General features: G+C 39.8%; 1 protein-coding gene across 2 annotated transcripts in view; it reads right to left on the reverse strand.

The window, feature by feature from the left end:
- The window catches only part of WWC2 (WW and C2 domain containing 2), an 84,508-nt gene that overhangs the window by 11,095 nt on the left and 49,925 nt on the right, over positions 1-23,488 (reverse strand). For both annotated transcript variants that reach the window (XR_001554899.2, XM_015861415.2), the window contains exons 9-19: positions 20,441-20,683; positions 16,765-16,854; positions 14,469-15,070; positions 12,151-12,274; positions 9,857-9,937; positions 9,689-9,775; positions 7,725-7,917; positions 5,966-6,130; positions 5,057-5,181; positions 4,091-4,283; positions 2,035-2,199 (exon numbers count right to left, since the gene is read on the reverse strand). Coding sequence is in view for 1 of the 2 variants with exons in the window: in XM_015861415.2 (XP_015716901.1) it covers positions 2,035-2,199; positions 4,091-4,283; positions 5,057-5,181; positions 5,966-6,130; positions 7,725-7,917; positions 9,689-9,775; positions 9,857-9,937; positions 12,151-12,274; positions 14,469-15,070; positions 16,765-16,854; positions 20,441-20,683 (2,068 nt within the window). In the remaining variant the exon portion in view is untranslated. The remainder of the gene's footprint in view (positions 1-2,034; positions 2,200-4,090; positions 4,284-5,056; positions 5,182-5,965; positions 6,131-7,724; positions 7,918-9,688; positions 9,776-9,856; positions 9,938-12,150; positions 12,275-14,468; positions 15,071-16,764; positions 16,855-20,440; positions 20,684-23,488) is intronic.

The following is a 23,488-nucleotide window of genomic DNA, read 5'->3' on the forward strand; positions in this document are numbered from 1 at the left end:
GCTCTTATGTGACTGCAGGTTATACTATGGATTTCATTTACTTGGGGCAGACATTAATGAATTACCACAGGGAAGGTAAATTACTGTAGACGTGCACTCATCCAACAAGCGTTTTTTTGTGTGTTCCAGCTTCCTTCAGAAGCATTTGCAACTTCTCAGAAATATGCATCACAGCACAACAGCAGTGTTTTCTTAATTATGGCATTAGTTCCATGTAAATCAATGCAGACTGTCAGATGCATCAACATGCGTGGTGGTAAATCTTCAAAGAAAGCAAAAGCTTCCATCTGTAGAATATTTATTTTTACCTTCTCAGAAAAGGATAGATACAAAGAATTAATTCTGCTAACATTTCCATAACCAACAAAGGCAGACCCCTAAAGCATGCTTACACAGAACTGACTGGGAGTTGCGGATGAGAAATGGAACACACTTGCAATATGAGCACACCTCTCTAGAAAGAAGTCTGTTCACCATGGAAATGCTACTAGGAACTCACCCCTGGATATGCCCGGGTGATTATCATCACTGATGTTCTTTAGGCACTTTTCAAGGGAGGTTTACAAAGGCACCAAACAGATCACAAGTCCATCCTTTGGGCCTCAAAAAATGCATACTTTTTGCTTGTTGTAACATTGTGTGAGACATAAGTGCTAGGTGATTTCTTCTGAAATGAGAACAGCTAGCCTGAGTGTATCCATTGGCTGCTTTCCACTAGTAAGGTACCAGAGCAAGGAAGGCTGGACATGTTTGCAGTACATGTGGTGACTAGGACTGAGGAGGCCTGAGTTGTTTAGCCTATCCCTAGATTCAGACTCAGCTACAGTGCACACTCTTGAGCTCAGTCAATGGACCACAAGTATTTTTGAAGCTGCAAAAGACTGACTTGTGCAAACATGGGTTTTTCCTAGGCAACTTTCATTCTAGGCCATACCATACACAATGAGAAAGACAGTGGTTTGGCCAAAGTTTCTCATTTCAGAACCTGGCTTCTGGCAAATTTCAAAGCTACAAAAGCCCAGAACTTTGCTGGATGCAGAAATGTCAGGAGTCAACCATCAGAACATCTAGTGCTGCTGCCTTAGAAGACCCACAGGCAGATGTTACAACCAGTTTCCAGTGCATGGGAATTAAACTGAAGATTAGGTTCTCAATTCAGACAGTGATCTGTCCAAACTGTGTAAAGATTGTTACACTACACTTCATTCATATATAGGAATACCTACATATTTACATATTGACTACAGCTTTTTTTTACACCAATGATCATCACAGACAAGTGAGGAATTTTAGTATTTCCAAATTATTATGGAACCACCTCTAACTGTACTGGAAAAGAATTAAAGCATGAAGTATTGAAAGAAATCATATTTGTGTGAGTAAATTACAATTTACAGAGCTGGCAGTCCATGCCTAAATCTCTAAACACATGATTTTCACCATTAGTTTAGCAGCAACAGGGATGATAATTGAAATTTATTTATTTAGTTTCCACACTACTATCCGTAGAGACCAGCGAATTTTGTTGGTCACACATTTTTCTAAGAGGTAATTACAGCAAGACTTGGGCTGTCCAGGTTTAAAACCAGTTGAGATACAAAGTGAGATTTACTACTGGTGACTGAGCTCTTTCCACACGGTTACCTTTAAATGGTTATACTATTAAAATATGTTCAGGTAACACCAGTTTACAGAACTCCATTCTGTTTTAACAAATTATTTTGCTGTGTAGGAGCTGTAGTTGCTTCTGTGCAGTGAAACACTTATTGCAGAGAGCCAGCACAGGACTCTGTTACTTTTATCCAACAGAACGCATTTTTGCCCTCATAAAGGTGTTTTACAAGAGTGTACTACTTTGCTGAAAGCCAATTCTGCTATGTACAGGTCAGTTAGGGAAAGGAGACAGAGAAAACATAGGCTCTGCCTCTTGCAGAGAAAATTGGTGCATGACTCACTGTCATTAATGCATCGTTCCCAAGAAGTTAAATGACTCTTTAGTTAATAGCTCTTCATGCCAAGTGTTTTTCCTCTTACCCTACAGATGTATTGGTTCCGCTCGCCTGGCGAGAAGGTTTGTGAGCGCACAATCATGCTGTTCCTGACAAAGGGACGCTGTCTTGAGCTCCAGCTGGCTCTGTCCTTGGGTCGGACTGTTGCATTCTCGTTAACTGACTCCTCAGTGTTGGTCTCTTTATCAACCTATCAAAAGGAATTCAGTTTGTAAGAACTATTACGCCTGGACACATGCCACTATATAGGCTTTTTGTCTTTGAATTTTACAAGCATTCTTGTCACCTTGGAGGGGATGGATAAAGAACAGTAGCTACACCAAGCAAGGAAACACAGAACTCCCCAAATACTTGGGGGAGTCCGGGCAGCTTTTGAAAGTAACTCTCTCTCCTCTAGAACCACAGCTTCTGCCTTTATTGCCCTGCAGATTTTCTGATCCAACCAGGGCACAACAAGCATTTTGATTTGCCATTTGCAGAGATAGTTATTATGCATTTGTATTTATACTGGATTTGTTCTACATTTGAGGAACAGCAAGGTTGCTTGAGACGGTGCCTTTGCACACAAGGCAGCGGCTGGGATTGATTCTTCCATATATCCGCTAAGGGTGAGCAGAGTGGTGCCTCACGATAATGTGCAGAGCTGCACCAGCCATGTGAAACCAGGCAAAGGCCACTGCTAGCTCCCTGCCCTGAGAAAGGGCTGCTGCCCAGTACAGTTGTCCCTCACATGTCCTGAGGAGCCTCGGGTGCTGACATCCCTGTAGGAGGTGCCGTTTGTGCTTACATGCAGCAATCATCTTGACAGCAGGGACAGAACGAGCACTGCAGCAGCTGGCACATGTGGTGTTACTGATGCGCACCGGGGCATTTTCTTCAACTGGGGTAATTTAATGAAGTTCGTGGTTTTGAATGTGCAGGTGATAAATACAAGGACCTAAATAGCACAACTGCAACCGTGAGAGGATCTGGCACAAGATAATCTATACCATGGCTCATTTATAATCGGATCTGCAATGTCTTTACTGTCCAGATCCACCCAGCCCTGGCACTGCAAAAGACCTATGTGCATGTCTAACCTTCAGATGTTCTCTTTGACGTCTCCCCTTGCTGAGTTAGAGCTTTGATCTATATTTGTCTGCTACCCAGAAGACTGTCAGTCCTTTTATACCATGGCCTTGGCTCATTTGGCATCTTTCCACATTAATTGGAAGTTAATTACAATTTCCAACAAGTCCACTGAGGTGTCAAACTTTTGTATTGTTACAAACGTGAAGGAACAAGCTGTCCTTCTTGTCTTTTTATCTTTGCTGTTTTATAGAAACCATAGTTCTAATGTCAGCAACGTTATTTTCATTAAGATGCGGAAATATGTTCTAAAAGTTTAATTTCTAGATTATACACTATCATATCAGGCACATCCATATGAATTATTTTCTAGTAGTCCTCTCTGAAAGATGGAACGTACTTTTAGGCAAACAGTTAACAAGAACATGCCATTGGAGTTAATCGTGTACAGCGTGCGGGTAGTACGCAGTTTAATACACACTTTGGAGCCTTCTGTTAATTAATTTTCCTTCCTCTGCTAAGCCAGATTTGTATTTCACAAAAACAGAAATTAGAAATAAGGAAATTCCCTCATCGCTCTAAAGATCTTGATCCCTGTTCTGTTTCTGCCTCCGTTTATTAGAAGGGAAACAACAGATGAATCAGAAAAAAAAAAACAACATTGGCAGCAATGAAACAGATGTGCAGAAATATTTTAGGTATGCACAGATTGAAACTATTGAACTGCTCCTGTACCTTGCACAGTCTCCTCGTGCAAGGAAAAGAGGTGAAGACTGACATTTTTAATTAATTGTCTTTGACTCAGAAGCTCTGTGTAGCATTGCCTGTTAAATGCCTTCCGCACAGCTCACAAGTGACTATGCCAATTTTGTTAAAAGTTCATACAAGTGCTACAGCAAATGCAACATCAAATTGTGAATGCTCAGATGTGACAGATTCCTCGATTAACTACCCAGAAGCAGGTCTTCAGACCTAGTGAGATACCACAGGAACGCATATTCTAAGATGCTCACCAGTGTTAGTACGGCAGCAGCTTGCTGGCTTTCATGGGGTTCATCTCTGCTCTGTCTGTTCTCATCTTCCTCAGTTTCTACTGCATCAATGAATAACCCCGTATCATTGGTACAGTTGCCTTCCATTGCCAGCTTAATGCCATCTTCTTCTTCATCCCCAATTTCATCAGATGCTTCTGCAAGCATTTCTAACCTGCACGAACAAAAGCAGCCTGGACTTACTCTTAAGCTGATAAAGCCCACCACAGGAAAACAGTGGAAGGCCTAGGCCTTCAACTCATGTATAATATATGTGTCTTCCTAACGGGAAAATGATCACCTCTGAAGTGCTTCTGTTAAGTTCACGTGCAGGCACACTTCCTAATATGCTCCAATAAAACCCCGCAAGCTCTATTACAGTTCCCCTTCAGGATCATGACGATTACGCTGCACTATATCGTACAGCTCACTGCTGTTAACACTGAAGGACTCTGGTTGTAATAAATTCACAAAACAAACAAACAAGTCCCTCCTTTCCCAACAATAAAGTATGTATTTATTTTTACCTTGTAGCTAAAAAATTGCACTGGAGCAGAACCCATAACAGCAATTTAGCAAGAAATCAAGTTCACAGCTTCTTCAAAAGCAAGATAATCAGTGGAAGCACCTACACACAGACTTTGTCAGACAGAAGAGCTCCACTCAAATCCTATTAGTCACTTATTAATGCAGCTAGATATGAGACATCCTAATACACCTTCAGGGGTTTAGACACCCTGAGTGGTTTCATGGAACAAAGTACATGGAGGAGCATCAGCACTGGGAATTAATAGGGCAGCCAAGACACTGTAAACCTAAGAGAAGGTAAAGGAGTTAACCACACAAGGGAGCAAGAATCCCATCCCCACACTGCTCTCTCACTATCTATAAATAAGATGAAAGAGCAGAATCATTCATACACGAATAGTAAAGAAAAAATGACTCTACCAGTCCTCCTCAGAGCCCCTTTGCTCCTGCTCATCCTCTTCCTCCTCCTCGTCATCTTCAGCCAGTTCTTGTTCTACTGCTTCCAGCTCAGCAGATGTTCTCTCCAGCAGAGCTGACACAGCATCCTGCTTACAAGGAAGGAGAAGGCAAAACCAGAACTGAGTGATACATAACTCGAGTTTAAGGAAAAAGGAAAAAAAAAAAAGAAAGACCCCCGTACAAGAGCTCTATTACCCCAGTGCTCCCTGGTACTAGCACAAATCGACCTAGATCATAACAGTGAGTTTGAATTGTTAGTATGTAGAACATTAACGAATCTCAATCAAAAACAGACTGCTTGTATAATGATAGTGCAATCAAATATGTTCCTGTCATCCTGTAATAACTCCTCACTCTTTTCCTCTCGCACTTGTAATATCCCGAGCTAAAAACAGGTTCTTCTTAAAAGTCACATTTTAATGCCGTTCTCTCGAGGAAGTATTAAAGCAGAAGTTTATTTAACTAAAGGAATTAGCACGTGTTCTGCATAAACAGCATTTTCTGTGAAATTATTTTAAGTATGCAAAATCAAATAATAAATAGTGTTTTTTAATACATGCACATGGAAGTCAATGGTTATCTTAACAAAGCCGGTAAGTAACATTTATTTTTAAAATTGAACAGCAGAAATGTTTTGAATTAGAGTGCAATTAATCCACTAAGAAGCTTTGGCCCTACCCATGCTTAGCAACAAGTTTATAACACCTTATGGGAGCTACTCACACAAAAAGTCTATAAACAGAAGTGCCTGCAAGACAGGGCTTCAGATCCTCAGGGGAGGGCAATATACACAGAACTGCAGTGCTATGGCACAATTTGGGCCTGTGTTTTTTTTCTTGTTATTGAAGTAACAGTCAGTACTTCACTCACCAAGTCCAATGAGTCTGATGACTCTTTGCTTAAAAGAAACATGGGTTCCTCACTCCGATCCTTGTTTCTTTTGCCAGGAACTTGCTTGCAAGACAGAAGGTTGTACCACAGAGTACAAGTCACATCAGAAAATGATACATCTGCCAGACTGATCTGAGTTCCAGCCTGTTCAAAAATAAAGGGAAGAAGTCTGAAGTTCTTTTCCGGTAAGACAGCTGAAAATAAATTCAGTGGTATTTGTCATGTAAATTAAGCAGCACAAATTTGATGCGGATCTTTCTTCTCTTTTAACTGTACAATTTTCTGTCTCCCTTCACTTCTACTTGATCAAAATAAACAAAGTAGTACATGGAAAGGTCCACCATAAAGTCCATTCTGCTCTATTCTATTTCAGGCTGCAGAATTTCTCCCCACATGCATCACACAAATCCCTCTCTATCTCTGCAATGCACACATTTGCTTTCTATAGCATTCAATAATGAAAATCTGTGCCAGTGATACCTGCAGCGTCAACCCATAGAGCAGCAAGTTACAGTTGTTCCACCACAAAGACCATCAGTACAGCAAACAATAATGGGTGACTTGCATGTTCTAACCAGTGAAGAAGCAGATGAAAAGAGATTAAAAAGCCTTTTCATTTGGACCAGCACTCTGGGAAAATGTACAAAGTACTTGTGTGTTTGGACTGTTTCTTGGAGATTAAAATCCTCCTTTCTTGGCAAAGCAAATCATCCTCATGGCTACTAGGCTGAGTAGCCCTTGCCAAGGCTGGTTGTGATGCCCAGGCTTCCTGCTGGAGGTGGTATTCCCAACTCTTTCTTCTGACCTTGTGATTAACGATTAACCCTTATGTCTTCTTAAATTTTTTCTCCTTCACCTTTGAATCCTCCACTCTGTTGCATTTTTGTTCTGTGACTCCTCCCTTACCTAAGGGGAAACCTTTTGGTTTCCTTCACATCAGCAAAGCCGATCAATTAATTCCACTGACGCACTGAGGAAGGCCAACACACACCCCAGGAACTCCTACGGTTTTGGAAGTGAGAGGCTGCTCCTACAGTCTGGCCTGAAGAACCCCATCAGAATTCCAGCATCTCTTCAGGGCATTTTAACCAAAACTCTCACTGTACTACTCAACAGACTTATGGCGAAAAACAAAACTGACTTGCATAAGATAGTGCAAAAGTGATTTGAAAGTAACTGAAAAGTCACTAATTAAGAGATAACCTCAATTAACAACAGAGTACAAAAAAGCCCATCCAGCAATCTGGCCTACAGATATCATGCTGTTTTATTACTTCTGAAGATCACAAGAATGAAAAAAGTGCACATTTAATCTACAACACTGTATAAAAAATAAATTTAGTTTGCTCTTTGTGACAAGTTTTGATAAAGAGAGTTAGCATTGATTTATTTGGTCATACTATGGCTCTCGGCTTTCACTTTAAAAGCTAGCGTTAGCATAACTTTGCAATGAAGTCTGTTATATTTTAATACCTAAAACAGCAGAGCTGCAGTACCAGCCTGTAATTAAAGCTTACAGTAAGGCTATGTTAGAATTATCAAACCACCTCCTGAAACATCCACCCAGGATTAAATTGGGTACCTGGGATTTCAGATAAGGCCAGAGTATCAAAGCAACAACCACGATAAGGAGAAAAAAGTCTGAAGCAAGTACTGTGGAATTTCAGTGGCCCTGAGCATCAGAATAGAAGAACGAACAAATATAAGCCAAAAAAGAGCCAGAAGTAAAACTGCATACCAAGCATTCTTCCCGACGGCTTCTACTGACTGCACAAACATCTACTCTCAGTGTCTTCTGTAGCAGTGTTCCTTGGGAAATGGCAACTCTGAATATCTCGTTGAGTATAATGGTTTCCATGGCAGGATGAACTTTTGTGCGGAACAGACAGCTGGTATCAGCTGAGGATGGAAGAACTGCTACTCTAATATACCTGTTGAAAACAAAACCAAATCTTTACCTATATTTAAGCACTTGTTGATGATGAGCGACCGAAGTTCACCCCATTGTCTATAGGACTGCATGGTGAGAAAATGAAACAGCAACAAATCAGAAATGAATGGAAAGGAAGCGAAAAAGAGAGATGGGGCTGAGAAAGTCCCACCTTTCTTCTGCACAAACATTTCCCAAAATGAATTTCTTCCTCTGTAGTAGCTAAAGAGGCAGCTCTTTCTGCTTCTATCCAAATTTATCCTCTGGTCTGGTACTGTGAACACATACTGAAGACCCTTTCACAGATGGGAGGAAAAAGAACCTTAACATCAATTTAAAAAATGAGAAGAAATTCTGGTAGAGGTAAAAGTTAAACTCTCAAAACAGTGTGAGCAGCTCTGAAAGCAGTGGCACATTTTTCTGCCTTTTCAAAAGGCAAAGAAAACTCCAAAGAAAATGGAAAACTAAGAAAAATGAGGGAAAAAACCATCTAGGGCCATAGCTGCTTAAGGCATGTAATACATGAAGTGAGACTTAGAAGAATACAGCTTGAAAGCTTGAAGAAGTACAGAAGTATCTTCCAACTGGTATGCAGCTGCATTCTCTTTATGCAACAATTATGAGTGGATACTATGTGAATAAAGGCAGTAACAGCTTGCAGGTCTCCCGTTACAAGTAGTTCAATGGATGAAAGACATTCCTCCAGTAACATGTAACTCTTTTTCCATAGCGCACAGGGCCTCAAACACAGGAGCAGAGCACATTAACTGTTTTGCATCATTTCTGTGCCTATGCATTAACTTATTTCTGGTTTTGGCTTTCCATATTATTGACACATACTAAAGAGTAGAATGCAATGAAGCCAGCTACAGCAGGAAGAACAAGTGGAAAAGTATTCTGGAAAAAAAACTTATTCTCCCCAGATTTTTACTGCTATATTTTATGGTAGCAACTTTATACATACTGTTAGTATTATTAAAAAATCACTTTTAGATTAAATAAATGAGAAAAAAATAGGTTAACAAAATCAAATGTTCCCCAAACCTGAATTTGGACAAAGCTTTTTTTCCTCAGTTGCATTTGGCTTCTTGAGATAACAAGAGTGAGTAAGTTTCCTGGTTAGAAAATGTAGCCTGGAGAACAAGAATCTGGCCTTTCAACACAACAATCCCAATGTAAAGTGGCAGTGCAATGCAATCCCCATAATGCTGCTGTGCTATTTGCATAATGTAGGTGAACAACTTGTACGATCTACTTGCAGCCATTTTAACAAATCAAGCAATAGTTAGGAAATGTTCAGAAAATAAGTATGAATAGTAGATATAGTATATCACAGTTATGATTAACAAGTAACCACCTGGAAACTTAATTGGAGTGTTATTTATTGGCATCAGGTCAGACTGATGGGTAAAAAGAGATGCAAAAGAAAGTGTTCACTTTCTTTGTTTAGCAGAAGTTCTTACTTTCACTTCAGTAAAGACACAAAAGGTGAATACGTCCATCGATGCCTCACATTCTCCTGTGACAAACCTACAACTTCTTGAATGAACAAAAAAATGACCTTGACATAAATTCTAAGTATTCCACTTCAGTGTAATGTGCAAATTTCCTGGTCACTTTGTTTTCTTGCTGTGTTGCTGAAATCCATAAAAGCTATGTACTTCTACTGTTTGTTTTATGCATATTTTAGTTTTTATGCGTGTTTTAGCAGCAAATCAATCAATTTCTTTGGAGAATTCAATTTATTATTGTATCCTCAGATTACTACTTACACTTTAGAGCCAAGGGGGACAGAAAACACTGGAAGATTTCTGAGCTGGACTATGATAATCACAAAACTTGAACTGCTGTTGTCGTATCTGTTAAAGAAAGAACAATATGAGGAAAATTCACTATTTATTTACATAGGAACACATGAATTCTCTTTGCCGGTTGCTCACCTCAGTCCTATTTGAACTTGGGCAGCCTCTAGTGCTGTTGCATCATCTTCACTGTATACAACATCCTCAGTTTCAATTAGACTAGGGCAAGCAAGCAAATATGCAACAGTTAGCAATGTTATACTTAGCTTTCAGCAATAATTAAGGAAGGCACACATAGAATGCACATGCGTTCTCTTGAATTTACTTGCAGCAAGCAGTCCAAATGAGAATTTCCAGCCTACCTAACAGCAATTCCTGTTTTAAGATAGTCCTGCCTGAACACTTTGACAAACCCAGTCACGAGTCAGAGTCCTTAGGCTGACTATTAAAACAGGCCAGACTAACTGGCAAAAGAACCACTGGTAATGTTTTTCTATACCTGGTTAGTACTTCTTAATAGCTCCAAATACAAAATTAGAAATTAAAAGTTCTAATAAATATCTGACCACACATAAACTGGATATGAAGAACTACTTTGAAGGACCTTTGAGAAACAAAAGCTCTGTACAACAGATAAGTTTCTGTGCAAACAAGAAGCATCTTTCCTCTGAGCCTGTTTCAGAACCAAAGAACCAAAAGGACTCAAGTCTCGTAGCTGAAGAGCAACTCCAGTACAGAACAGAATTACAGAGAACCGGCATGGTAAGAACATTTCCAATTGTCTTCTGGGAGGTTTGAATGAGGATGCGTTGCTGTTAGTGTGTTTCACTAATTCTTAAAACAGATTGTCAGGATCAATGTACAGTGGTCAAAATAGTTAAACGTGGAGAATGTTGCAGATATCCCATACCGCACTGAGACAGGACAGAGTTATTTTGAGACTATACATTCAGAGGTTTCTTTCTACTGTTCATTTCCAGCTGCTGGCTAATATGATAGGGTGTGTTTATTCTCCCTCCCTGCCTTAAATTACTCAGCACAAAGGCTGGTTTATGCAGTGGGAAATTACTGTACTGTAGCTTCAGGAGCACACTGACAAATTGTTATTCCATACAGAGTGCTCATAAAGACACTTCTACTAAACTTAAGCAGATCACACAGAGCTACTCGTTACCACTTCACTACTTCCAACTCAATGAGAATTAGAAGTATCCACACCTGGAGCTATCACAGAAAATCTGGTGTCTGTAAATCTTAGCTTGTGCAAATAGCTACAGCTTGCTTTTGTACATAGGCTTAATGGATGCAATTGTCTCCATTCCTCTCTTTCTGAATAGCAATAGGGAAAAGAGAAAAAATGGTTCCGTTTTCCACCAGTCACTGGAGATGATAACTCCACAGAAAACCCATGCCTTTTATTCCAGTGTTTGTTTATTTCTATCCACTTCTGCTTACAATCAGAGAAAACTGTAAGTTGTGAACACAATAGCTCTGAATTGAAATGAAGTGAAAAGACAACAATGGTTAGTGAACTGAACTACTCAATCACAGTCACTTAGTTAAGTGAAGGCTGAGTTTTTGGAGAATCACAGATGGGGTGAGGTTGGAAGGCACCTCTGGAGTCACTGGTCCAAGTAGGAACACCTAATGCAGGATGGCCAGGGCCTGTTTAAGTGGCTTCTCTACTTAATGAGTATGCTCTTTTGTATCTGTGCTTTAGTATTTGGTCTCTTCTATTATTATAACATTTTAATTTGTGAAAGACTTCACAAGTAGAAGTACTTTTATCAGAGACCAGTAAAGCCCATTCATGGTACTGTAATGCACCTTTATCTGTCCTAAAACAAAAGCAATCAGTCCTGCCAACAGAAGACATGCATCAGCATCTTTGTAAGCATCCTGCGAAAACATCCCTCAGAATATTCAAAAGGACAGAAAATGTGTATTGCCAAGAATGTGCCAAAAAGGAGATGAAAAAGCTTTTCGTTTCTCTCACAGTTCACCAGTCTTCTCTTACCCAGCCCAGAAGAGTAAAAATACTGTATAAACAAGTATGGGGAATTCCATGGAAATCAAAAAGCAACAATAGCAAATACATTTCTTCCTGCATCCTGTTCACCACAGTAAATGATGAATATTAAACCCTAAAACCCTTAAATCTGTATTATTCTTATACCAACATTTCAAGTGGGGATCTTCTCATCTTTCCAATGTTCACTTTCTTTAACAAAACAATTATTCAAATGAAAAGCTGTGCCATCGTAGGGTTTATATTAAAGAAGCAGTATCAGTATCAGAGGTCACTCCGAGCAGTGTCAGTACAGCTGCATGGCAGAACCTATACAGCATTTCTAAATTCCTTGTGCCAATGGTATGTAATTGCTTATAGGAACATTTGCTTTTTTGGTGGAAATACCAATTCTCAAACCTACTGTTTCACTGAAGCTTCGTATACACCACTATCTCCAGCTACAGACTCATCAGACACGGCAGCAGATACACAAGCTGTCTTCTCTGCAAGCAGATGACTGGCTGCTCTTCTTGGCAAGTCAACACCTATGAAAAGAAAGAAGAATGAAAATCAGTCCAAGAGATTAATAGTCAGAAAAAGAGAAGTGCATAGCTTAGAAAGTTGTCAAGTTGAAAGCAGTGACCCTTAACTGAGTATCACAGAGTAGTTTTGTTCCACATCATTAAATGTTCTGAGACTGTATTACAGGTTCCACATATTTTGGCTAGAGATATATTCAAACTGATGAACTTGAAAATGTACAACTGTTATTCCATTCCAAAATACATGCTTCTATCATCACCTGTATCAGCTGAGCTAGTTATTATCCTTCATTATCCTCATTATTAACTCCCATTATCCTCATCTGTGAACCTGTATTGCTGTGTTCACATTCTACACTGTAGAAACACTTCAGCTACATGCAAAGTGATTGCCTACTTTATATTAAACATTCACAAGTCAGACAGAAGCACTCTCTCCAGTGATATAACTACTAGAAATGAAAAATACCCTTTGGTTTTCTATCATCAAAACATTTTTATTCTACCGAGTCTTTACTATCAACTACTACTCATCTTTAATCTTCAATCCGTATTCATACACTAGTTTCAGGCAACAAAGCAGCAGCATTCACTGAAAGCCACGTTCTGCAACTCAGTTAGTTGAGGGCGCGTGCAGTACTGTTATCTGCCAAGGGGTGAGGATGTTGGTATGCATTATGGTCCCCACCTGAATCATGACTTTACATCTTGTTAAGATGTTTAAAATTTAAGGCTTCAGATTAGATGATTGATTGCTGCATTTGCGCTTTTACTTATGGCAGTAGGAATGCTTTTTCCTTGATGATGAAGTGCTCTTTCCCTTCCCCCCCACCATGTGAGGGGTGAAGGTGATGACATGATTTATTGATTACCCTTAGGAATTACCACAGCAGCCTGAATTGACTTTGACAACGACAGAGACTGACTGTGGAAGAACTACATGATATTCCAACTTGGTTTCTGACAGCAGGGACATGTACAGAGGAGGAAATGTATGTATGGTTCACCTGTAGAGAAAAGTCAGAGACAGACAGACAGGTTGGTGAGCGCTACGTCTAAATAGCCAAGGCAGATTATGATATGAAATTACTAGCTGCACTGTCATAAGCTATGTTTGTCTGCCCCCAGATTAAGATTCTGTAGTATCTGAATTCATAGCCTTGTACTACCTATATGTTAAGCTGAAATATGCCATGCAGGTTTTATGCCTCAGGCTGTGTTTGCTGAAAACTTTTCCACTTAGCACTGCAGCAGTTCCAAGAGAGAAATTAAAGTAACAACACTGAACCAACCCCAGCTCCGTTCCTCACTTTTAACATACTGAAAGCCTCACCACGAGGCCCATTTTACTCTGGAAACTAGTGGTACAGGAACCTTAATTAATTTCTGGCTTTTCAAAATTGCTCATTTTGGCAGCCTTAATGGCCTCTCAAAGTTAATGTTACCTAATTACCAACAACACTTCAATAACCCATAGTGTCATTCATCCCATCTTCCATAAAGAGAAGCAAATTCTAGGATGGGATGACTCATCCTTTTGGAAGTTACCCAGACTAGCTTAGGTGCTCTTTTCTAACTCACAGATGGGTAGAAAGCTAAAAGCTATGAAATCCACGTTAAAAATGGGCAGAGCAACACCATAACTCACACAGCATGTGGGAATTTGTCTCCTTCTCTGCTTATATACAAATGAACTGCAGATCTTTTGGTGACTGCAGGTTCAAATAACTATATACACACATGTAAATTCTAACCGTTGAGCCCAGAAATCTCCTCCACTGAGAAGCCGTGCTTGTAACTTATTCTTCTATAAGAAGCAAAGTATCTGAATTCAAGTTACTAAAAAATAGCACAAGGTATCTTTGCTCGGTCCTCAAAAGTCCTGACAATACCTAAGGACACCATGCATCCTTCTTGTCTGCAAGATCCAGCTTATTCTTTTTCTGTCACTTTTAAGGATAGAAAGTTGCAACAGCTATTGAACAGATGTAGGTGGAACAGGGCACGCTCAGCTCTCTGCACCCAAAGCTACAAGTTATGTAGTGTCCCTCAGAAATACTGACTGCCCACAATAGCAAATCTGAGCCCATCAAGCTACACTTCAGCTACAAGAGCTTTCTCTACTCAAAAGCCATTAATTTGTTGAAAATCTTTGTGTTATGTATGCATTTTCACATTAGATTTTTTCACAAATTACCTGAACTTCCTTCATGCAGAGAAGACAGAGGCTGCCTAATGCTTTCATTAAGATCCTTGTCGTCTGTAGGAATCTGAGACCCTGCTCTGGCTTCAGAGTCCAACAATATTTGGTTCTCACAGAGACTAATGCCTGCAAAATCACAGTCTTCAAAGTCTGTAGTGAGGTGATGCAGAGGGGAATTTTGAGCAGAGACGGAAAATGCAGCTTCTAAAACCAAAGGGGAGCCTGGGGGAGACAAGGAGGACAGCGAAGACCTGGAAGACAGCGATGTCACAGATTTGGGAGGCTCAGTCAGTTTGGGCTGGTCCGTGGCTGAAGGAGAGTCACTGTAACCCAGTCTCCCATGGGAGCTGACCACTTCATTTTCATGAATAGTAGTGATAGGCCCCGAAGGAATGTAACCACTTTTTTCTTGCAATATGAAGTCAAGCTTATACTGATAGTCCAAATCTGTTATTTGATCGCCTTGGCTATAATAGAGATCCGTGGAGCTGAGCGAGTTGAGCGATCCTCTGCTTGATGTGTTCAGAGATCCCCGGCTGGATGCCAGAGATCCCAGACTGCTCCCGGATGACACAGAGAGCGTGCTGGCTGAGAGGCTGCAAAGAAAGAACAAAGACATACACTGATGTTACTGAACTAAACAATACAAGGAGAGATAAGATTGACTGCGAGCTGTACTGTAATGATTTCTTACAACAGAATGCTGCTCGGGGCTTTTTTGTTTGTTTTTCTTCCCTTTTACACAACCATACTTGTTTTAGAAGCAGTGTGCTCAGCCTGTTCACTCTCAGCACAACATAAACAGCTCACGGACTCTTCCCAAAGCCCCTTTTTCCAGAGAAGGTTGCAGCCTAAACGAACTGGTCTGGCAGTGATAGCAGCTCTCTCAGCTGCTCTGCTTCACCCTGGTGTGGGTGCTCATGGTGTCAGTGTCACCACAAAGGAGAGAGGTTATGACAGCAGAAGACTGCTGTCACCTCCAGAACAATCTATGCAGCCTTCCTCCGCTCAAGCACCTGGGAGAGATGGCAGCTCTCAGAAGCAGAGAACTCACGGCAGAGCTACTTTGCATCCATTTCTATAAGCACAGTACAGGCCATGAGCATGCAATCTTTTCATGTTTATTAACACGAAAAGCAAAGGTAAGGAGCCCTGCCAGAGAAGCTGAATGTCACTGCCTTGGCTCAGGAGGATTCTACTGGGAAAAAACATGTCAAGAAAAATAATTCAAGGCAGCCCCTTTTAAAGCAGCAGCAGAGCTAGAAACTTTAAAAATGTTGCCACTAGGTTATACAGATGCCTTTAAGAGGACAAAGGGACACCTCAGTCCAAACAAGCAAGATTACAAAACATACTTTGAGAAATAGTAATAAACACAGAACCAACTAATCGCCAATCAAGATGCAACTTATTCTGGCTGAGACAATCGAAATATCTGAGCCATGATTAGGACGTCATGGCTTATTGAAAGAGGATCTTCATAAAATACTTAAAAATATTATTCCTCCTAAAACTCCATTTTGATTTCTACATTAACATAGCTGGTGTTTGACCAAAGTCATGATTTTTTAAATATATCTAATAGATGCACAGTTTGATAGCCTAAGGTACAGTCCAGAAGTGGGAGAAATTCTTCCCTAGGACAAGTTGGAAATGTCATTAAATATTAGAATTCCCATCAGAGCAATGATTTTGAGCTCACAGTCACTGTAACTGATTACTGGTTTATTACAACTATGAATTGCATGTAGCCAGAATCAGATTTTGAAACAATGTCTGTCAGGAAAATATCCTGCTGAGGATACTTCTCTGCCTACAGGAAGCACAAGTCAGAGTTGAAAAGAACCAACTCTTCACACAAGAATTTACATACATCCACACGCACATTTATTCACTGAGCCTCTCCAGTCATTATGCAGGCTACAGTTCTCCTTTTACACAGATGTCTGAGAAACAATTTTGTCTCCTCAGTGACACCATTTTGTGATCTGACCATTAAAGAATTCCTGATTTATTTACACTGAAGCAAGATAATGTATCCCTCCTTCAGTTATAGAAGCTATAAAAGATCCATTCAATCCAGTCTTGAATACTTTTAGAAAACAGAGAGGCGTGCCAGGTTCACAAGATGGCAACATGGTTGAAGCTACAATAGCTGTGCTTTGTTTTTAAATATTAAACAGATTTTGTTCAGCCTCCAGCTAAGAGAAAACCTGAAAATGAAGTTTAGACAACCAAGTCCACTAGATGGTTCTGAAAATAGATTCCACATGACACAGTGCAGCCTCACCTCCTCAGCTGTGAATGTAAGTAAGTCGTCAATTTTGTAGTTTCTTCAAGTTTCTGTACCAGTTCTTTTCTTCTTTCCTCCAATTTCAATCTGGAAACAGAAATAAATGCAAGTAAAGTATGACTGAGGCTAAAATAGAAGGTTAAAATACTTCACAGATAAGACACAAACAGACTGAAGACCGCCTGTTTTCATCTGGCTGCTGATTACTGAAATCCAAGAGACTGCCAGCTCTCAATCCCATCATTAAGTCCTACCCACTTCAGCAGAGTGACTCGAACTGCAGAACACTGAGTGCTTCAATAAACCCGCTGAGTGGACAAACCAGCACAACAAAAGAATGATGGCATTAATTCTGATCATGCAAGAACTTGGGGTAGCATTGCAGGAAGTTTACAATTAAAGCACCACTTTTGATTTCAGAGTCTTCCTAAAGAGACAAAGTACAATAAATCAAAGCAGGATCCCAGTGTAAGGTTCCAAAATGAGAGACTATTTTCAGGAAATGTAGAAACATTTACCAATAGCTTTTTCATCACCTCTGAGCAATACAGCCCATTATCAAGGTTTGCCTTTATTACAGAGCAGGATCATTGCCTCCAGTACCACTATCCAGCCTTGCTCTAGGGCCACAAATGGCAGAGTTCTCCAGTTCCTTTTGGCTGACTGTAAGAGAAAGGATTCAGTAATCTTTACAGTGGGCTTTTCCTTTTCTAACCCTTTTATCACTCCATTTGCAACACCATATACACTGCCTTTTCCTCAACGGAGTCAGTTAAATCCTCCTGTAGCTGAGGATCAGTATATTCTCCTCCAGCCCCTGTTCAGCCAACTGATACACGTAACAAGCTCTCAAGCAACTAATTTGAGGGCTGGCTTCTTTTAAAATGTGAGGTTTATCCCCAGAAACCTTCTGGCTCACCCTTCTGGCATCCCAAGGATGTGCCAATTAAAATTCAACTGCAGAGAACACCTCAAAGAACAAAACCAAAAATCACCCATTGCTTTCTTATGCAAACTGAAAGAAATACTCCAGAGTTCCCAGAATTCGCTCTCCCAGTGTAAGACAGCAGTAAAAAGGCATTAAGGCCTCAGTTCAACAAAGCATGAAAAGCACTTGCTTACACTCATGCTTATTCAGCGAGTGAGTCTGGGTTATGCAAAGGTGAATAAGTTACCCCGAGGTCAGCCAGGGTGTGAACTTCCACTCCACTGGGTTCGCTTTGTGTGCTCTTACACTGCAATGATGTGCTCATCTGCCAGTACCTGCTAACCTTGTTAAAAGCATACACAGCACTTCACTCTTTGCTCATGTTCCCAAACCAAGAACTATGCTCATCTGAGGTATCAGACATTCTTTCCCATCATTTTTTTTCCTCACTATATAAACCCTCCTGCTTTCTTTTAAAGCGTAATCCATCCCGCTTTCCTCAAACAACAGTGCTCGTCATTAACTCTTTCATTACACAAAATCACAGTAATTCACATTCCACAACAAATTATTTTTTCTCTTCTATATTAGGCCAAATTCTTTTAAACCTTCTGAACTTACAGCACAGGCACAATCTTTATTATGCCAAACCATCAACAGGGCAAACTCCAGTTGCAACCCTCCTGTCCAAAGAAATGTGAGACTCAGTGCAGGTGTGACCTGTCAGTGAGACACCTTTCCCCAGTTTTGGTCAGAAATTGTAACACTCAGAGGCATAAAATCTTAAAAAATAGTAATAATTAATAAAGAAATATAAACTGCACACACTTCACCTTCTTTAGGTGGAGATTTATGTGGATGTGTTCATTTGAGACATAAGAGTAGGGGTCAGTTTTACAGGTAAAAGCACAACCACATAGTTAAACCATCCCTCTATGTTAATGCCTGTGATTACTGAGAATACTTGGCTAAGGACTCAAGCATTTCCCTAACATGAATGCAGAGATAAGAAAGCAGCAAGCAGTTCTCAGCAGCCCCACAACCCAGATATTTCTGAACAGCTGCTGGAAGGCTCCTTCAAGCAGTGAGACTGTATCCTGTCTTTTGCTTTTTTGAAGCTGATAAGTTATGATTTATGCCTTCCATCTCCAAACTGACTCCAAATACATCTACCAGTGGCAGTTTCAGCATCCAGCATAACCCAGAGCTACACCAACCATGTTTTGAAGTCAGAGCAAGCCTCCTGTTTATTTTCTCCCTTTAAAAAATGAACAATCAAACACAAAGCCTTAAAAAAGGAAAAACAACTTGTCATATCCAGCTCTCGACAATCGATAACTTCTTACACTTTCAATTCATTATCAGTACCAGTAAAACAATGGAAACATAAGATATTCGTGAAATAAAATAGTAATGCAATGATAGCGCTGTGGTTTGAAGATGGTGTATCTCCTCCACCAGCAACAGAACCTAGAAAGAAATTAAATGCTAATGTTTGATCTGATACAATTAACCATATGCTTTCTTGAATGGGAGGAAATTTTATTTGCTCTTGGCATGTCAGGTACCCAAGTTTGGCATCGGAAACATATGGGAAAAATGTTACGACAGAATTGTCTTTGGCACCAACATACTTACAACAGCATCAGTATCAAAACCTAAGGCTCACATTAATTTATGTGAGTTTATTATGAACCCCTTCTTGCTTATTTATTGATGGAAGTCAGAAAGCACAGTAATGGATCCACAGTAATTTAGACACTATCAACACATTTCTCCTGTAGAAGTGTAGTTCCTGTGGGACACAATCCTTCCTCAAAAACACTCCTGAATTCTCCACATAGTGTATTTTAAGAATATTCAACTCTATGTAAATACATGTAAAAATCACGCCTTATTCACACACGTTTCTTGTGTTGACAACAAAAAACTTCCCTACTGCTCATCTAAAATTTAGGACCCAACTTCTAATGCCACCAACAGGAATTTCACCATCCAGCAACAATGATGCAATAGCGAGTATTTCCTAGCAGACTCTTACAGTGCTGACTGTATTACATCAGTAAGGCAAGTGACATTGATACATACAGCAACACTTTGTGCTTACTGTTTTTTTATGCGAGCTCCATGTTCCCATAGGTTTATTTCCACTTAGAGTCAATGGAAAGTCCACTTGTGATAGTCACCTTTGATTTTCTCAAACTCTGAACCTGGCTAATACTCGTCTATGCTGGAAGTTGCTTTGGTGATCAATTAGGAAGTGAAAAGTAAGGAAAGTTTAATTTTTATTCCCCCACATATTTTTTTTTAGCTTTGGTTGCATTTTTGTAACTAATAAAACCCACAATAAAAGGCTTCATATGTTGCAACCATCAAGATAATCTTTGTAACCTGAGCTCAAATAGTTTACAGCTATTATCAGAAATCAGTGAATGATGTATTGCCCTCCTGCTGGTATGCTGACATTCCTCAGTTATTTAACATCTGTCATAGGCATTTTCATGCTGGTAACAAACGCAGAGCAACTGATATTGCAGAGCACGTATGGGGTGTTCGTATTCTCTCTGAGTACAGAAGAATTCTTTGTGTTTCTGCCCAGTGGGCTAATAACAAATTTAATTAAGATCTACATAGAACAGTTACTGAAGGAAAACAGCCCATCAAGGCACAGTTCACAGCATGTAATGAGTACAAAGGTTAGACTGCAGAAAGTGGCATTTAGTATCAGCAAAAACAACCCCTTACCTTTCAGCAAGTGCTTGACTGGGTGCGCTTTTTACAGAGTGAAGCTCTTCTTCAAGCCTCTTTCTTTCTGCTTCCAGCTGCTCTAGCTCATCTTGAGTACGTTTGCGTGGTGTGATAAACTGGAGTTCTTTTAAAAGCTCTTCTTTTTCATTGATTAACATCAATTTTTCCTTTTCCACATCCAGTGCCCCAGGCCAGGCCTCGCTGTCTAACTTAGACAGTTCGATCTTCAAGTTAGCCATGCTAGAATAAAACAGAGCAGATTTGCCTGAGCTCAGCACAATGCATAATTTCCATGAAAGATAGAAGTGATGCAACATTTGGAAGGTGTAAGCACAGAACAACTTTTTCTATTTAAACGCATACTTTTAATTACCGTTATTTCACAAGAATGCAGCTTTGTCAGAAGTGCAAACCACCTACCCAGGCCAATAGGCCATGTAGTCTTCTCTGTCTCAGATGCCTCAGAAGAATGTAGTTCTGAGAAGCACAAAGCAATTAACAACAAACTTTCCAGCTATGGTGACCTAAATTCACCTGCCTCATATACAGAAGAATGCTAAAACAGACACTAATACCTAAATACACTAGAAATAAGTTTCCTTGTGCAAATCCTGAGTTGAATTAAGAGTCTTGTCTTTAATAAAAGCTTTATTGAAAGAGATCTGTCTGGTATCATAGTAGTGACACTTTGCCTTAGTCACCAAGGAGTGGATCTATTTCTCCTAAGCTGAGGGAGACTATTCAGCTCCTCTAACAGTGAGAAACACTGCTAAAGAATACGCAGAATATCAAGGTGCTCACTGTTGCAACAGGTATACACACAAATTTTAAGAGGCAAAAGCACTGTTCTCTGTGATTAAAAGAAAAGGCAGCATGACAGTGGCCACCTACAAGAAAAGTAGATGAGTAACTTAGACATTTGTGCAACTACTATTCCCACTGTAGATGTCCAGTCACAGAGTCAGGATACCCAAGACCTGCTTATCCATACAGACAGCATGCACAGCAGTAGCAGAAACCTCCCTACAATATTACTGTACCATAGTTTGGTCCTAATCAAGAAAGATTATTTCCTGTGTTTAGCCACCAGAACCATTCTGTAGTTGGGCTCAGCTGCACAGCTTATAAAGGGTAGGTTCTGCAATAGAGTCATTGTCCATTGGGAACTATATAAAGCATAACAATTCCCCAATATACGTTCCACATATCTATCCAGATGATAACTTTCAGTCACTTCCAGCCTTAGCTGCACCTGAAACAGCTGCATAAAACTGTGGAAGCTCTGACCTGTGTAACATCTCCCAGCTTTCTGCACCAGTTTGTTGTAGGGTGGGTAAAAGGCTGGGTAGAAGGACATTCCCATTCTATGGCAAGAGAATCTTATCTGTTGCTTCTGCTTACTCCTATCATAGCAAATACACCTAAGTCAGCTCACCAGCTGATACTACTCTGCAACTTCAGCATTAGCAGGTGCTACCTCAGTAATGACCATTCAGCATCAACTACACGTGCATCATTTAGTTTGTATAATCTTTCCATTGTCCTGACAGATTTCTAGGAAACACGCTTCTCCCTTCCAGTCTGTTTTCTGCAATTAACAAAACTAATAACATCATGCTTCTTTTGCATCTTGGTTATTAATTTACAGCGCATTACGGCATTTAGCAATGATATAAGCTAAGAATAGTTAGTATTAAATCTAACTATTCCATTGCTTATACTAGAGGCTTAAGGGGAAGCTCTTCTTTCTTTTTCCATAGGTACCATTTCCTTCTCAACTGCATCTCAATGAAAAAACAACAGCTTTAAAAAACAGCCAGAATAAAAAAGAGCACCCGCCAAATTGCTGCAAGAACAAGTGTAAATCCAAGTGATTTTACTGAAAAACAATGCAAAATCACTCAAATTGAAATACAGTCAGTAGTGTTAACATAAACAAATGGTAGGGCGAAATGAAATGAAGCATTTCAACATACTTTGCAGCTGTTATATAAATACATATAATTTATATCAGCAGTCCCTTAGAGGAGCTGTACACAGAGGGAAAACAACGGAATCATTTCAGATGGGTAAGGTGTTAAGATTGTCATCTCCAGGTCACTGATTCCTGGTAGCCTTGTTCTGAAAGCAGCTGCTACTGGGAGCTGTTTGGTGGCCTAAGGAATGGGATGGTGGTCTCCCTACAGTTCTTTTGCTCCCTCTGCAACAGATAACTCTCTGCTGTTCTAACTGACTTATTTCCGTTACTTCATCGAGAAAGGCAAAGGACTCCATGGATATGACAACAGAACTGGTTTCACACTTCTGAGATAGTACTTGCTCAACAAGCCAATAAGGCACGTAGCTGGAGTTTCACCACATCAGGATTTGACTGTCAGCATAATTTATCAGACCCTTCTGAGTAACAACTGCAGCATGACAGTGAATTTGGCATAGCTGACAAACTCTAAATTCATCCAATTCTTTATTTTGTCAAAGTCAGTAGCTTCTACTTATTGAAGCAACATAAAAGTTCACGCCACATAACTTTATACTGTCTGCAAAAACCCAAGGCAACATTCTACCACTGCAGTAGGCTGTGCTGGCTGCACAACACAGAACACACAATGCAAAATTATCTGATAATTTCAGAATATAGAAGTTCACTCAATTGATCTTTTTTTCTTTATTATTTTTATTTTTGTTGGTAATATTTTTAGTGTTTTGTTTTTTGTTTGTTTTTTAACATAAAGGAACTATGAACTTGCACAGGTAATAGTTCAGAATAGATGGTCAATACTTACTAACTTACAATGGCCATACTAACTGGAGGAGATGCAATTACAAACCAGACTTCAGTATCTATCTTCATTATTCCAAACTATGCGTGCTTCATTAAGTTCACCCAGTAATCACTAATAAAAACAGTACGCTCCAACACTTCAAGGACTTTAACTGTATCTTCAGGTAATATGACTGTCTTAAAGTGCAAAGGAATATTCATTACTTGGACATTTTTAGACAAAACTGAATGAAGACGCCATTTAAAAAGTAATTTTACATTAA

Source organism: Coturnix japonica, chromosome 4, assembly GCF_001577835.2.
Source record: "Coturnix japonica isolate 7356 chromosome 4, Coturnix japonica 2.1, whole genome shotgun sequence".
Lineage (NCBI taxonomy): Eukaryota > Metazoa > Chordata > Aves > Galliformes > Phasianidae > Coturnix > Coturnix japonica.